Source organism: Microcaecilia unicolor, chromosome 4, assembly GCF_901765095.1.
Source record: "Microcaecilia unicolor chromosome 4, aMicUni1.1, whole genome shotgun sequence".
Classification (NCBI taxonomy): Eukaryota; Metazoa; Chordata; class Amphibia; order Gymnophiona; family Siphonopidae; genus Microcaecilia; species Microcaecilia unicolor.
In genome coordinates this window covers 267731081-267749091 of record NC_044034.1, presented here as the reverse complement: position 1 = coordinate 267749091, position 18011 = coordinate 267731081, and the positions used below count along the sequence as shown (strand labels likewise).

The following is an 18011-nucleotide window of genomic DNA, read 5'->3' as shown; positions in this document are numbered from 1 at the left end:
TGCCTTCCACCTTTTAAGGCACTGCCTATCCAAATGAAACAGCTTTAGACTTGTTACAGATGGACCAACAATAAAAAAAACGACAATGTGGATGCAGCACCTCATGCGTTTTGCGTAAACAGGGATGACGGCTGCACTGGGAAGGGGAAACTCAGACTATCCTAATTGGCTTCCTTGATTACAATGGACTGGGTAGACTCACTGCCACTCCTGTTTATTAGAACTCCTTGATTTGTAATACGTTCATGCAGAATTTCCCCAGTCGTAAGGCCTGACCAGTCCCCCAACTTTCTCCTTCTCCAGTAATATCACTCTCCAGGTTCCACCCTCTCCAGCTTTTTCTAACTCACTTCCCATTGAATCTTTTCCCTTTGCACAGCTTTCTCTGCCCTTTTGATTTCTCTCTCTTAGCCTTCAACCGCTACCTCAGGGAGTGGGCAACTTCAGTCCTCAAGGGCCAAAGACCGAAGTTGCCCATTCCTGCTCTACCTGTTCTTTCTTTCCTTGTTACCCACCTTGCCATGTCTTCCTCCAGGACCATGTGACATTAAGGAAGAAGCAAGCAGCTGCACAACAGACCATTTCCTCTTCCACTGCTGACCTGGGCCCAATTGCTTATTTGCACTGTGTAACTGTACAGAGTCCCGTGTGGTTCAAATAAGCAGTGGATCCAGGCCAGCAGAGGAAGTAGTCTGATGTGCAGCTGCTCCCCACTTCTTCCTTATGCCATATTCCAAGAGGACAGGATAAGCCATGTGCGGCTGTCTATGGATGTGTGCCACAAGGGGAGGGGGATCAGAAACTATTTGGCATCTTCTCTCTCTCTGTCACCCTTTGCTCCCCTCCCTCCCAGTACTCTCTCTCACCCTTTGTCCCCGCCCTCCCTATACTGAATTCTGTCTCTCACCCTTTGCACCCTCCCTCCCAGTACTGAATTCTGTTTCTTTCACCCTCTGCCTTCCCCCTCCCTCCTAGTACTGCATTCTGTCTCTCTCTACCCCTTTGCCCTCCTCCCTCCCTCAGTACTGCATTTTGCCTCTCACCCTTTGCCTGCCTCCTCCCGCCCTCCTAGTACTGCATTGTGTCTCTCGCCCTTTGCCTTCTTCACTCCCTCCCAGTACTGCATTCTGCCTCTCTCACCCTTTGCTGCCTGACCCCTCCCCCTCCCAGTATTGCATTCTCTCACCCTCTGCACCCTTCCTCCCTCTAGGTACCGCATTCTGTCTCTCTCTCTCATCCTTTGCCCTCCTCCCTCCCTCCCAGTACTGCACTGTCTCTCACTCTTTGCCCTCCTCACTCCCAGTACTGCATTGTCTCTCTCACCCTCTGTCCCCCTCCTCCCAGTACTGCATTCTGTCTCTCACCCTTTGCCTGCCCCTCCCTCCCCCAGTACTGCATTCTGCCTCACTCACCCTGTGCCTGCCCCCTCCCTCCCAGTACTGCATTGTCTGTCTCTCACCCTTTGCCCCCTCCCTTCCAGTACTACACTCTCTCTCTCTCTCTCACCTTTTGCTCCCCTCCTTCCAGTACTACATTTTGTGTCTCTCTCACCCTTTGTCCCCTCCCTCCCAGTACTGCATTCTGTCTGTCTCTCGCGCACTTTAACCCCTCCCCCCTCCTGCCACAGACTTACTCCTCCTTTCCTGGCTACTCCTAGTCTGTCTATCTCATTCAGTTGTTCTTCACCGGCACCGGCAGCAGCTATTTTCATACACTGGCTGCTGGCTTTGGGATCAGTCATCTTTGTACAGGATCCTGCTCTCTGTGATATCATTTCCTGTTTCCTCAGGAGCGGGACCCCATAGAGAGAAGACCGACACGGGAGCCGGCAGCCTATGGGAATCTGCCAATTAAGCAACAAGAAGGAAGAAGGAGCATGAGAGCTACCGGACCAGAAGGGGCGAAGCGAGGGTAAGGGGGGGTTATGGAGGGAGAACCGTCATAGGAAGTGGTGGCAGGATTATAATGGATTACCATTATCGTCATCGTGGAAAAACTGGGGGTTGACAGAAGGATATCCATCGGAGGGGGGGGTTGGGGAAGCAAATTATGAGACTTTTCACGGGGAGGGCAGCAGGCAGCAGTGGATACTCACTTGAGGGCAGGCAGAAGCAGGATCGGGCAGCAGCAGAAGAGTCAACAGGCCAGTCAGAGCCCATAGCTAGCCTGGGCAACTTTAGAAGGCAGGCAGCAACAGATTTAGAAAAGCAGCAAGCGGCAGCACAAGGCAGGCACTGGCAGCTTTAGAAAGGCAACGAGCGGCAGCACAAGGCAGTGGCAGGCAAGCTAGAGCGAACAGGAGCAGCCAGCAACTGCATGCATAGTACGTGCTGCATCTGGCTCCTGCTCACTTGCTGCTCTTTTATAGTCTCTCTGCGCGCCTTTCTTTTCATTTTGATTGGCTGACGACTGCCTGTGTTGCCGCTCGCTGAGACATGCTACCTGAGGCCATGGCCTCAGTTGGCATCATTATAGGGCCACCCCTGACCATTTGTATGACCTAGCTATGGCTATTCTTATGTTCTTATATGTTCTAACTTTTGCTTTCACCCACATTATACGCTGGTGCTATCTGGAGAGCACCAGAATGGTCTACAATGATTTTCAGTGGCACTATCAAGTGTCACTTAAAATCAACAAATGGTCCTACTCAGATGCTGCTATCCAGATAAGTTTATTTTAATACTAGGCCTTAAATATTTTTGGTTTGCCACTGGACTAAGCTGTTGAGTTTCTTATTCCTATTTTACATTTAAAATGTTATCTCTGACAAGTTATCACAACATAGAGAGGCTAATTTTATAAAACACTGCCCACGTTGTTTGGGCTGGAGGCACCTACGTTTTGCCATAAAAACATAAGAACTGCCATACTGGGACAGACCGAAAAGCCATCAAGCCTAGTGTTCCATTTCCAACAGTGGCCAATCCAGGTCACAGATACATGGCAAGATCCCAAAAAAGTAGAACAGATTTTATTTATTTGTTGCATTTGTATTCCCCTTAAATTGTGCCGGAGTGGCGATCGCCATTTCCAGATTCAGAAATACTAAGTGATATTGCATTAGAGTTCATAAATGATAGAATAGATTATAAAGTAAGTTAGACAATCAAATATAGAAAGTTCATATCCTGTATGAGGAGTAGAGTGGTAGTGAGTAATGCATAACATTCATTCCTGGCTGTGTAAATGAAGCAGTCAAGTGTAGAGAGTTCGGTTTTGTCTAGTTTTGGTGGAGTTTCATTTTCTAGTATTTAGGATGGATCATTGTGGTATGCTTTTTTGAACAGGTTGGTTTTCAGTAGTTTTCGGAAGAGTGCTAGGTAGTGCATTGTTTTTATAACATTTGGTAGTGCGTTCCATAGCTGTGTGCTTATGTAGGAGAAGCTGGATGCATATGTTGATTTGTATTTAAGTCCTTTGCAACTGGGGTAGTGTAGATTCAAGAATGTGCGTGCTGACATTTTTGTGTTCCGGGTTGGCAGGTCTATGAGGTCTGACATATAGATCGGGGCTTCACCGTGAACAATTTTATGGACCAGGCTGCAAATTTTGAATGCAATTCGTTCTTTTAGTGGGAGCCAGTGTAGTTTTTTTCTTAGGGGTTTGGAGCTTTCGTACTTCGTTTTTCCAAATATGAGTCTGGCTGCTGTGTTTTGGGCAGTTTGGAGTTTCTTAATGATTTGTTCTTTGCATCCGGCATAGATGGCATTGCAGTAATCTAAGTGGCTTAACACCATTGATTGTACCAGGCTGCGGAATATTTCCCTTGGGAAGAAAGGTTTTACTCTTTTGAGTTTCCAGATTGAATGGAACATTTTCTTTGTTGTGTTTTTCGCATGGCTTTCTAGTGTAAGATTTCGGTCTATTGTAACTCCGAGAATTTTCAGGCTGTCTGAAACCGGAAGGGTGTAGTCTGGGGTGTTTATAGTGGTGGGTTTGTTCGTGTTATATTGTGAAGAGAGAATGACACATTGTGTTTTTTCTGCATTGAGCTTTAGTTGGAATGCATCCGCCCATGAATTCATTATTTGGAGGCTGAGTTTGATTTCATTTGTGATTTTTGTTAGATCATGTTTGAACGGGATGTAGATCGTGACATCGTCTGCGTATATGTAAGGATTGAGGCCTTGGTTGAACAGCGATTTGGCCAGAGGAGTCATCATTAGGTTAAAAGGGGCTGGTGAGAGCGGTGATCCTTGTGGTACTCCGCATTCAGGTTTCCATGGTGATGATGTATTCGAATTTGATATCACTTGGTATGTTCTTGCGGTTAGGAAGCCATTGATCCATCTAAGTACGCTTCCTCCAATCCCAAAGTATTCTAGAATGTTCAGTAGTAATTTGTGGCTGATCATGTCAAACGCACTGGACATGTCAAATTGTAGGAGAAGTACACTGTTGCCAGTTGCAATTGTTTGTTTGAATTTGGTTAGGAGAGTAATTAGTACTGTTTCGGTGCTGTGGTTGGATCGAAATCCTGATTGTGATTCATTTAGTATTGAGAATTTGTTTAAATAATCGGTAAGTTGATTGGTTACCATACCTTCCATTAGTTTCACTGCCAGGGGGATGGATGCTACCGAGCGGTAGTTGGTTATGTCATTTGATTTTTCTTTAGGTGTTGGGGTAAGTAGTATATTTCCTTGGTCCTTAGGGAAGAATCCATGTTGTAACATGTAGTTGATATGTGACGTTAGGTCTGTTATGAAGCGCTGAAGGGTGGATTTTATTCGGTTATTGGGACATATGTCCAGTTTGCAATGGGATTTGGCGAATCTGTTGATTGCTAGGTTGACGGTTTGATCGGTCAGTGGATTGAAGTTTGTCCAGATTTGGTCTGCTGGGTATTCATCGGGGATTGGGTCCAGAAGACCGTCAATGAATTTTTCGTGGTCAGTGGTATTAAGTGGTAACGTGAGTCATAGTTTTATAATTTTCTCATTGAAATATTTAGCAAGGTTGTCTGCTGATGGGGTGTCTGTGTTGGTTGTGGTAACCGGTGTGGTGTCTAGTAGTTTGTTCACAAGTTGGAAAAGTTTATGCATGTCTATGTAGTCTGGTCCTATTTTGGTTTTGTAGTATGACCTTTTGGTTTGTCTAATTGTATGTTTGTATTTTCTTTGCGTTTGTTTCCATGTGTTAAGTGTGTTTTCATCTTTCATATTTTTTCCATGCTCGTTCGAGTCTCCTAACGTTTTTAATTTTTTCAGTTCTTCATTGAACCATGGTATCAAGCTGTGTCTTCGTGAGGTTCTGGTTTGTAGTGGTGCAATTTTGTCTAATATGCTCCTGCATCTATTGTTCCAGTTTAGGAGGTAGTGTTTGGGGTCTGTTTGTGTTGTCCATTTGTTCTTGTAGATCTGTTGCCAAAATATTACAGGGTCGATCTGGCCTCTCGTGGTGTAGGTTGTGCGTTCTTGCTTGTGGTATGAGCCTTTTTTCCTCCATTGTAGGGCTAGGTTTAGTTTGTGGTGGTCTGACCATGGTATGTCTGTCCATTTTGTATCTGTTAGTATTAGGTTTGATTCTGAGGACAATTTGTATGTGATGAGGTCGAGTGTGTGTCCTTTAACATGGGTAGCTATGAAGCCAGTTGAGGTCCCATAGTTGCAGGAATTCCTTTCATTCACATGCATTGGTTGCGTTAGGGTCTTCAAGGTGTAGGTTTATGAATCCTATTATAAGTAGCTTGGAGTTGGATACACAGGTAATCGATATGAAATCCATGAAGTGTGGTTGGCATTCTTGCCAGTTACCTGGTGGTCTATAAAACAAGACAACGTTAAGGTGGTCAAGCAGGGTGGTATGGTGGATTCTAACTGAGGCGATTTCAAGATTTGGTGTTATGGACTCGGCTGTTTTTGTTACGGTGAAGTGGGATCTATAGATTAGTGCTATGCTTCCTCCTCTTTTTTTCTTGTCCAATGGGTGATTTTGTAGCCGGGGGGGGGGGGGGGGGGGGGCAAAGGTCTAGAATTATGGGGCCCTTATGATCGTGGATCCAGGTTTCGCTGATGAGTAACAGATCAAGTTTGTCTGCCGTGATCCAGTCTGTTATTATTGTTGTTTTGTTAATTGCTGATCTGGCGTTTATGTATCCCACTTTAATTGTTTGGTAGGGGTCGGCTGGGTTCGAGGTTGTGTTGATTTTCATTAGTTGTCTGTTCTGTAGTGTGGGTTTATTGTGATCTTTCTTTCCTTTGTAGTGTTTTTGTCCACATATAGTATTTCTTCCATTGTCTTGGTTGTTGTTATTCTGGTGAGGTGTGTTGTATCTGGGTAATTTATTGAGCTTGTGGATATGTTGTTGGTGTCCATGAAGGGGGTGGTTATTGTGTGGTGAATTATAGTGAGTAAATTATTAGGAGTAGTTTGGTGGTGTTCATTTTGGGTTTGTTAGCCAGTGGTAGTGGTGAGCGGTTTCATTGTTTAAGAATGATTGATTAACTCACAGTTGGATGTGTGATCCTAGGGCTGTATCAGTGGTTGGGTGCAGTGGTCTCAGATCAAGGAGGGGATGGTCCGCAATGGATGGTTTAACCTGCTTAAGTCCAATGAATTCTTGGTAATTGAAAGGCAGGATGTGGGGCTGCCAATTACTGCTCCACAATGCATAGTTTAACATGCTTAAGTCTAATGAGCAGTTGGTAAGTGAAAGGCAGGATGTGGGGCTGCCAATTACTGCTCCTACACTGGTCTGAAGAATCACTGAGCAATTATTTTCTTTTTATTCCAGGATCTCCAGAGTGGATTCAATCTGGGTACGGGTATTTACCCTGTTCCCTGCTTATCATACAGACAAAAAAGTAACACTGGTCCTTCAAGACTGGGACAAATAAAGTTATTAATAACCCGACATGGGCCGTGTTTCGGCGCTAAACAGCGCCTGCTTCAGGGGTCTAACAAGAAGGGACACAGTAAGATCTACTTGAAGTCATTTCAATGCCTTCCAGCTTGTCTCTGAAGTGACCGGCAGCTCAGAGACAAGCTGGAAGGCATCGAAATGACTTCAAGTAGATCTTACTGTGTCCCTTCTTGTCAGACCCCTGAAGCAGGCGCTGTTTAGCGCCGAAACACGGCCCGTGTTGGGTTATTAATAAAGATCTTTATTTGTCCCAGTCTTGAAGGCCCAGTGTTACTTTTTTGTCTGTATACTTTCTGTGTATGCTGTATTACCCTCTCTATTTGTGTTACCCTACTTATCATAGAAATAAGTAGTGGATTTTTCCAAGTCCATTTTAATAATGGCTAATTGACTTTCCTTTTAAGAAAATATGTAAACCTTCTTTAAACACTGCTAAGCTAACTGGTTTTACCACATTCTCTGGCAATGAATTCCAGAGTTTAATTACACATTGAGTTAAGAAATATTTTCTCCATTGAATGCCCCCTAGTCTTAGTATTTTTGGAAAGAGTAAATAAGTGATTCACATTTACCTGTTCCACTCCACTCAGTGTTTTATAGACCTCTAGCATATTTCCTCTCAGCTGTCTCTTCTCGAAGCTGAAGGACACTAGTCGCTTTAGCCTTTCCTCATAGGGAAGTTATCCCATCCCCTTTATTCACTTTCGTCACCCTTCTCTGTACCAACCCTGAAAGACTTGAGAGAAAAGCAGGACTGACCTCTCAGAATTAAACCCAGGTTCCAAATGGATGGTCTCACAGACAAGTGGGCCAACCCAATTTTCACACCTGAGGTAGCTGGCCCAGTTGTCCAAGCAGCCAATGCGGATAGCCCATTCAATCATGTGCAAAAGTCTGAAATTCATCTGCTTTTAGCTTAGTCCATTTCTCCATAGGTAAATATTGATGTCTGGATGCACTAAATCCAAAAATTTGCAAACAGGCAAAATGAGTATTAGCTCACTTTTCTGTAAGAATTGTATGTTCAACTCACTGGACAATAGTAATCCATTATAGAAGAATAGCAAAACGCTTCTGTGCCTATGTCCCTGAGAAAGAATGTGTCCTCTATGAGAATTGTGAATTTATCTTTACTCCATTCTCTTTTGGCGGAAGAAAGCTGAAGAAATAAAACCCTCAAGGGGAATAGTGACTCCCAAACACTGGCTCTCGGTCTAGTCTTGGATCTGTTGGTTGTCTACTAGGACCTCTGTCATCACTTTAGTTGTCCAAGACCACAGCTCCCTCCCAGATTATTAGGCTCACCTCTATAGTGCAAAATAACCATGAAAGGGACTCCCAATCCATTTCAATGTCAGAAACTATAAAAGTCACCTTCTCAGGATCTTTCCTAGAGAAGAGAAAGTAGCCTTGTGATACTGAGCTAATGGATTTAGTGCATCCAGACATCAATATTTACCTATGGAGAAATGGACTAAGCTAAAAGCAGATGAATTTCAGACAGCACTTGAAGCCACTGGAAGTCTTTGATGACATGGAAGAAAAAATGGCTTTGGCGAAATCAAAAGTCACGATGGTGCTTAAAAAAATGGAAAAGGTCACAAAAACAGAGAGACCCAACCAGGCAGGCATAAAAACAGCCCGCGTCAAAAATAAAGGAAACTTAGACGTGGGACAAATCAAAACTAGAAATAAGGGGAAAAACTATATAATTTTTTTTTAACAACAAAGAAAACCAGAAAAAGAAAGCAAGCGGGTACAAAAAGACTGAAAAAGTACTCGAAAATAGCTCTACCTGACATGTGAGAGGAGCAGAAAAAACAGCCTCTTCTCACATGGTGGGCGGGAAGGCACTCGCGCATGCCAGCTGGAGCACTGCTCGTGCTCCTGAAAGCTCTAGACTTTTCCTCTGGCAATACTGACAAACCGGGTGACGCGGGACCACATCAACCCACTTGTGAGAATAACAAGCCTGCTTGTCCTCAGAGAACTATCATACACTATTTCCTGGGTAAATGTGTTAATCTGTAGTCTATGCACATTTGTCGTCCAAAAATACAAAAGAACTCACAAGGAGTCACTGTTGTTCTAGATCATCACCCCACAAACTGTCAACTCCCCACCACCTCCAGCTACCCTCTCCCCAAGACAAAACACATGCAGTGTAGAAACAGATTAGAAATACCTAGCTGTGGTATACTGCATTTCAAGTAATTCAGTAAAAAAAGTACCAGTATATCTTCAACCCTGTCTTGAAGAAGGGAGGTGGTGAGTCCTGTCCTATAGAAATGACATTTCTGCATATGATGGGAGATGGAACAGAAATGAAGCCACCCCCCAACAAGAAAAGCAGTTCAAACAGCCGCTGCATACATACAAACATACTAACTCTAAATCAGAAGTTTTGGTGTTGTCTTACTGTCCAGAGTATGTAAGCTGGTTGGGTTATTTACATAAAGTGTTTTGACAGTCTGTATTGCGATGTCTTAACAAGAGAACCAGACATGACAACAGCAGAGAGGAATGAGTCCCACGAAGGGAGATCTTGTGAGTGCTCCAGGTCCAAGTACTTTGAATTCTAAGTCCACCATTTCAGCTACACTGTCTTTGAAAGTGATTTTTTATTTTATTCTTAAGGACTGAAAATATTTCATTGGGGGGGGGGGGGGGTCACAAATAAACATGTCTTATTTAAACCTACTCACTGGTACCCACCACTTTTGGTCTTATTTCCCTCCAGCTTAGCCCATTGAACTTTGCCTCCCTATCCACTAGAATCCTGTTATCTATCTGGGGCTCTGGGCTATAGTTTTTCTATTTTCACCCCAGGCATTTCCTACTTCTGCACAGGACCTCAGGGGGAGGAGGTTTGCCCCTAGTGAAAGGCTGACTACAATATATCTCTCAGAAAGCACTTATACATTTCAAAAGAAAACAAACTGCACAAAATTGTTTGAAGTGCTATAATTATTTTGCAAATAGAAGAAATTTTCATTTCTGTACACACTGCATATTGGTTCAGCACAAAGCAAAATGTTGTAACACAATACAAACAAGCTTTCTGTGAGGCCATTAGTACTAAATATTTACAGAAGGATAGAAATATGAGAAGGCTGGTTACATAGCTGAATTTGAGATATGTTCATGATAAATAAGCAGTTTTATTATTTGATCTAATTATACTATTGATTCTCAGTATGAATATACTTATCCTGATGCCAACCAGTTGTTTCCTCTCACAAAGAAGGATCATTCATTGACAGTATTACAGGAACCACCTAGCTTTGTTGTTGTTGTTTTTGTCTTCATTGTCTTACAGCTTTTATATTTCTACTATTTACAAAAATAAGCAGGAAGCTTGTGTATACAACACTAAAATGGAACATTTTGCTATACACTATATATCTACTGATGTATGTACAAGGTTTTACTATACAGTACAGCACCATTTATCCAGATTTTAATTATCCAGAAACTCTCATTATGCAAAACAATAGAGGGCACCCACTGCCATAATTCTTGGGGTCCACCAGCACCCCTGTGGCCTGATCTACATCCCCACTATCCCAAACACTCTCTTCTCTATCTTATCCACAAGTCTGACCAAATAAAAAAGTCAGTGGTCAAACGCTTTTATAAAGAGTACCTCTTGCCACAAGGCCAGGTTGGCTACAGAAGAGGGTAGGAGGTCACCTTAGTACCAACCATTCTGGATAAAAGGTGCTCCACTGTACTATAATAAGAGACAACTAGAAAAATAAAAAGAATCAAGTTAATAATTTACCCTGGAAGGAGAGTTTGTGGTGTAGGTGTTGGTCCATTCAAGGTATACATGCTAATACTGCTGATCCCACTGGTTCCCATACTACCGGAGGCCTGAGCTGACTGAGTATTTCTGTCCTGGTAATTTAGTTGCAGGCTCTGAGGCCTGGCATAGTAGTAAGGTGTAGAATGAGCATCACGAGGCAAAGCCTGAGCGAAGAGCGTTGCATAACTTGACACCTTTAAAATAAATTTTGAAAAATAATTTAAACTTTTTGCATCCTCTTAACACTAATTATACCCATGTCATGTCTTCTTGAATATTTGCACAGCTATACCTTACCTTATCTTTTTACCTTGTACAATATACACAGTGAAGTTACGTATTAACTACAGAAATCAATCCACAAGGCAAAGACATTGTTCATACAAATTTAAATAATAAAACTTAACTTGAAGAATGAAAAAACTGTCATACAGGACATGGGAAAAATAAAATAAAAACTAAACCCTAATATGTCTCCTTTTATTTTTTGATAGCACTGCCCAAACTTAAGTAGAAAAATCCTCCCAATACAAGGGATTAAAAGGAGATTATGACGCCTAAGACTCCACATATAACAATAAAAACAGTTCTGTAAATATAAGAAATCCAATTTTTTCCAGTCTTTCTCCTTCCCACTCTGGATTTATTGTACTCCCTTATAAAACACAGACATTCTCAGTAAAACATACACAAAAATCACATTTATTGTAGTTGAGAGGACATAACAGTTTGAATAATACATGTGCTTTCCTTATTGAACTGTATCTATTTCACATAACTAGTAATATTAGAAGTATTTATACATGTAGATTGTATACAAGTGTAAATGGCAATTTCAAAAAAGGTGCTATTTAAACATGAAGATCCACACCATGCAGATATTAAGGGGACATGGTTTGAGCATGCCTTAAGGAGGAGTGGAGGAGTGGCCTAGTGGTTAGGGTGGTGGACTTTGGTCCTGGGGAACTGAGGAACTGAGTTTGAATCCCACTTATTCCCACTTCAGGCACAGGCAGCTCCTTGTGACTCTGGGCAAGTCACTTAACCCTCCATTGCCCCAGGTACAAATAAGTACCTATATACAATATGTAAGCAGCGCAGCACTGAGCCTGTCATGAGTGGGAAAGCGCAGGGTACAAATGTAACAAAATTTACAAATTTAAGTGGGACAAACATCTATATGGAGTCCTTATACTAAGGTGCACCAAAAAGTGGCCTGCGCTGGTGCAGACACGTGTATTGGACGTGCGCAGGTCCATTTTCCAGCACATCTACAAAAAAGGCCTTTTTTTTTTTTTGGGCCGAAAATGGACGTGCAGCAAAATGAAAATTGGCACATGTCCATTTTGGGCCTGAGACCTTACCACCACCCATTCACTTAGCGGTAAGTCTCACACGTTAACCGGGTTGTAATTGTCAGCGCGCATACAATGCCGATTTCCGGTGCGCATTGTGGACACACGTAAAAAATGAAATTACCGCCCAGGCCACACGGTAGCCAGGCAGTAGTTCTAAACTGGTGCACGTAGGCGCCTACATGGCTTAGTAAAAGGGCCCCTAAATGTTTATAAAGAAAGAAATTCCCGAGTTTTACATAAACTTAAAGGAACACAAAATTTTAAAAAGTGCTTATTTCTGCCAGAGCATTACATGACGAATTAAAAACGCAATTCTCGTTAATCTCCTATTTACACCTCCAAAATAAAGCAAAATAAACACTGCAGCCTCCTTACTTAATTGGCTGAATTTACACATCTAGGTTTGTAAAACTAGATAACTACACATGAAGGCAGCATCATTTATATGTGGAAGATGCAAAATCACTGCTTCCATGTGGAGTGCCGCCATTTAGGTGGAAGCTACCGCATTTGTGTTGCTCAATTTTTCAATGTATTTGTAAAACAGCTTCTCCTGCTGTGCGTGCTTGCCAGGGGCGTAGCTACGGGTGGGCCTAATTTCAGCTCTGGCCCGCGCCAGCCCCAGCTCCCATTGCCGGCCACTGCTGCTTTTCCTGATGAGCAGCAGGGCCGGCGCTACAAAAAGAAGAAGCACTCAGCTGACTGAGCTGAGCGCCAATGCAAACGACGACTCGATGAGAAAAAATGTTTTTAAAAAAACACGGCACTGCAGGCAGCCTCGAAGCATTGGCTGCTGGCTCTGCAGGCTCCTCCCGTCTCTTACGTCAGAGACCAATACTTCCTTCCTTAGGTCAGGAGAGGATACCGTATCAGCATTATACTGACCAGAGGCAGGAGGTTTTGACCTCTGAAAGCTCACTGAAAAGGATTACGCTATTAAATAAATTGTCTGAAATTGGATGCACTGAAAAGCAGCACTTTACCCTGTGTGACAAATGCATCTGTGTGACTAAATTTTGCTGGGGGGGTGGGGTAGAGAGAAAATTTTGTGCCCACCCACTTTGGGTTCAGGCCCACCCAAAATTGGCAGTCTGGCTACGCCACTGGTGCTTGCAAACACAAGTGCACTCCTGCATGTCCTTATAAGTATTTTACAAAAGGCTCAGTATTCAGCACAGCGTTTTGCAGAATAGCACTGGAACTGAGCACATCCCAACATGAATGCCTGAATTCTGATCTCAACACTCTACGTAAAATAGGCCTTATATAGATTTACTCAGCATGACTTTCAATGAGTTTGGACTAGTGTTCATACTAGCACAGCCACAGTAGAGGACAATGAGCAACACAGCTCAAATGCATTAAGTCATGTGGTACCAGAAGGCAGAAGTTATCCTGGGGAGAGCATTAGAATTGGTTTCATCAGAGTTAGGGGTGGGAGAAGAATTACAAATTTAAGGGTACAGATTTGGGGAGAAAAGCAAGAAAGAAAAAAAGACAAAGTGGGCAACAAATATAGCAGGGGTTCTCAACCCAGTCCTTGGGACACACCCAGTCAGTCAGATTTTCAGGATATTCACAATGCCCGAGAGAAATTTACATGCACTACTTTCACTGTATGCAAATCGCTCTCATGCATATTCATTGTGTATAGCTTGAAAACCCATATAGTAATAATGACAGTCTGTCGAGCTGAGATTCTGCTTCCTGTTTTCTACTACCCTGAATAGATAAGCATACAACCAAAACATGATCTCCCGTTCCCTCTCAATCCCTCTTCCACTACTGTCCTCTACATCTGTCCCAAGTATGTCCAAATCTGCCACAGTGCGTGCCTCCGCCACTCCCACTGGTAGATAATTTCAGGCAGGGCCATTCTGAGGGCTGTGCAAGCACTGTGGCTGCACAAGAAACAGGAGCACAAAAACTGCTCCCTATCCATGGGCTCCTTTGCAGTAACACTGCATTGAGTAGAGTGTTGACACTAAGAGGGTGTGCTGCACATAGCACAATTTCAGCTCAGAACATTCCTGATCTCTAGCTTCGTCATCTTACTTTTGATTCTTATAAGGCTGATAACTTAATCCAATTACCAGGTTCCCTTCCATGTCTAATTATACTTTGTAATAATTCACATCAAGGTGTATTTTCAAAGCACTTAGACTTATAAAGTTACATATGGGCTCATTTTCAAAAGAGATAAACGTCCAAAAAGTGACACAAGTCAGCATTTGGATGTTTATCTCACAGAAACGTCCAAATCAGTATTATCGAAACCTCTTTTTGGACGTCCGTCAGAAGGACGTCCAAATCTCAAGGGGGCGTACCAGGGGTGTGGTCAAGGCGGAACTTGGACGTCTTTCAGCCATAATGGAACAAAGCAAAAACGTCCAGGATTAAAACTTAGACGTTTTGAGCTAGACCTGTTTTTATTACGAATAAGGCACAAAAAGGTGCCCCAAATGCCAGATGATCACTGGAGGGAATCAGGGATGACCTCCCCTTACTCCCCCAGTGGTCACTAACCCCCTCCCACCCCCCCACCCCCCCAAAAAATGTGATGAAAAACATTACTTGCCAGCCTTTCTGCCAGCCTCAGATGTTATACTCAGGTCCATCAGAATAGCATGCAGGTCCCTGGAGTAGTCTAGTAGTGGGTGCAGTGCACTGCAGACAGGTGGACCCAGCCTACTACCTCTCCCTACCTGTTACAATTGTGGAGGAAACTGTGAGCCCTCCAAAACTCACCAGAAACCCATTGTACCCACATATAGGTGCCCCCTTCACTCATAAGGACTATGGTAGTGGTGTACAGTTGGGGGGTAGTGGGTTTTGGGTGGGTTTTGGGGGGCTCAGCAGACAAAGTAAGGGAGCAATGGTGAGATGTGTACCTGGGAGCATTTTATGAAGTCCACTGCAGTGCCCCTAGGGTGCCCTATTGCTGACCTGGGATGTCAGGGGGACCAGTCTACTAAAAATGCTGGCTCCTCCTACATCCCAATGACTTGATTTTGGACGTTTTACACTTGGACAGGGGTTTTTTTTTTTCCTTGAAAATGGCTGAAATACAAAGATGCCCAAATCACACGACGTCCATAGTATTTTCGAACGCAAAAGATAGCCATCCATCTTTTTCAAAAATGATCATCTTTCCCATTCGTACATCTTTGTAAAACGTCCAAATTCTGATTTAGACGTTTCTTTTGAAAATGCCCCTCATAGTAACCTATGTAACTTTGTAAGTCTAAGGGCTTTGAAAATGAGCCCCATATTCACCAAAATTAGGGAAGCTATTGCCCAAAATATTTAGCTTCCCCATATGGAACTGTTGAAGGATACAACAACAGAACAAAACTTGTTTGACTGTCTTAGCAACTGTTTGGAAAGAAAGTAGTCTTTATGGTAACAGATCATTCCGGTAATAATTTATGTTCATTCAGTCATCACATTTGAGTTTTGTTGGAAGTGAATTATATGGTAAAATTATGTATCATACCTGATAATTTTCTTTCCATTAATCATAGCTGATCAATCCATAGACTGGTGGGTTGTGTCCATCTATCAGCAGGTAGAGATAGAGAGCAATCCTTTTGCCTCCCTATATGTGGTCATGTGCTGCCGGAAACTCCTCAGTATGTCGATATCAAAGCTCCATCCGCAGGACTCAGCACTTAGAGAATTACACCCACAAAGGGACACTCTGCCCAGCTCACCACCGCCGAAACGGGGGAGGGGAATTAACCCAGCTCATCCCCACACAAGTGGGGGAGGGGAATCCGTCCAGCTCATCCCCGCGGAGCGGGGGAGGGACACCACCCCGCCGATGCGGGGGGATCTGGCTTATCCTGCAACCGCAACCGCGGGAGGAGCTGACTGACCCTAACACCGCCGAAGCGGGAGGGGTACAAAGCTGCCCTACAGCCGCACGAAGCGGGAGGGAGCGCCGGCAGAATTTATGTCTCAATCCAGCCCCGTAAAACGGAGGGGAGAGGAATGCAGCAGCTCACTGTAAACACAAACTCGTCTCAACTCTTGAAGAATCCATTGAAAAACTTGAACACGAAGTCCTCCTGAACAGGAACTGAAGACTAAACTTGAACCTGAAATGCAACCAGAATATAAACAATACAGATATCTGGGAGGGGCTATGGATTGATCAGCTATGATTAATGGAAAGAAAATTATCAGGTATGATACATAATTTTACCTTCCATATCATCATGCTGATCAATCCATAGACTGGTGGGATGTACCGAAGCAGTACTCACCCAGGGCGGGACATAGAAATCCCTGACCGCAACACTGAAGCTCCAAACCGGGCCTCCGCCCGAGCAGCCACAGTCAAGCGGTAATGCCTGGAGAAGGTATGGGCCGATGCCCAAGTTGCCGCCTTGCAAATCTCTTCCAAGGAGACGGACCCGGCCTCTGCCATCGAGGCCGCCTGAGCTCTAGTGGAGTGAGCCTTCAGCTGGATAGGCGGCACCTTCCCCGGGCCACATAAGCCGCTGCAATGGCTTCCTTGACCCATCTTGCCACTGTAGGCTTAGCAGCCTGCAGACCCTTACGAGGACCTGCAAACAGGACAAACAGATGATCCGACTTCCGGAAATCATTGGTCACTTCCAAGTATCTTATGATGACTCGTCTCACATCCAGATATTTGAGAGAAGAGTATTCCTCTGGGTAGTCCTCCCTACGAAAGGAAGGGAGACAGAGCTGCTGATTCACATGGAAGCGAGAAACAATCTTGGTCAGGAAGGAAGGCACTGTGCGAATAGACACTCCTGCCTCAATGAACTGCAGAAAGGGCTCTCGACATGAGAGTGCCTGGAGCTCGGAAACTCTTCTGGCTGAAGTGATAGCCACCAAAAAGACTGCTTTCAACATCAGGTCTTTCAGAGATGCCCTTAACAAGGGTTCAAAAGGCGGCTTCTGCAAGGCTCTTAGCACCAGGTTGAGATTCCACGCAGGCACCACTGAGTGCAGAGGAGGGCGCAGGTGATTAACTCCCTTGAGAAAGCGCACCACATCTGGCTGCGAAGCCAAGGAAGCACCCTTCAGGCGGCCCCTGAAGCAAGCCAGAGCCGCTACCTGGACTTTAAGGGAACTGAGCGATAGGCCTTTCTCCAGACCTTCTTGCAGGAACGCCAACACTGAAGAAATCGGAGCAGTGAAGGGAGAAAGTGAGCCTGCTACACACCACGCTGCAAAGGTACGCCAAACCCTGGCGTAAGCAGTAGAAGTAGAGCGCTTCCTCGCTCTCAGCATAGTGGCGATGACCTTGTCTGAGAAGCCCTTCTTTCTCAGACGCTGCCGCTCAATAGCCAGGCCGTAAGACCAAAGGGGGAGGGATCCTCCATCACCACGGGACCCTGATGCAACAGGCCCTGCTCCACTGGCAGCCGCAGAGGATCGTCCACTGAGAGCCTGATCAAGTCCGCATACCAGGGACGTCTGGGCCAATCCGGACCCACCAGGATTATCCGGCCCGGATGCTTTGCCACCCGGTCTAGCACCCTGCCCAACATGGGCTAGGGCAGGAACACATAGAGAAGCTCCTGTGTCGGCCACTGTTGGAGAAGAGCATCTACTCCCAGGGATCGAGGGTCCCGTCCTCTGCTGAAAAAGCGCGGCACTTGGCAATTGGCCGATGACGCCATCAGATCTAGGCTCGGCTGGCCCCAGCGCTTCGTGATGTCCAAGAACGCCTGAGCAGATAGCTGCCACTCTCCGTGATCCAAGGTATGGCGACTGAGAAAGTCCGCCTTGACATTCATGACTCCGGCAATGTGGGCCGCTGACAGCTGTTCCAGGTTCGCTTCCGCCCACTGGCATAGATTCATGGCCTCCTTGGCTAGAGGGGCGCTCTTGGTACCTCCCTGGCGGTTGACATAGGCCACAGCCGTGGCATTGTCCGACAGGACCCGTACTGGCTTCAACGCCAGTACCGGGATGAACTCCAAAAGCGCCAACCGAA

At 44.7% G+C, this 18011-nt stretch overlaps 1 protein-coding gene across 1 annotated transcript in view; it reads right to left on the bottom strand.

The window, feature by feature from the left end:
- Positions 1–18011, bottom strand: part of TUBGCP3 (tubulin gamma complex associated protein 3) — a gene marked incomplete in the record, with an annotated part of 536537 nt that overhangs the window by 436110 nt on the left and 82416 nt on the right. Inside the window, 1 exon segment of the mRNA XM_030201534.1 lies at positions 10653–10870. Coding sequence (XP_030057394.1) covers positions 10653–10870 — 218 coding nt within the window.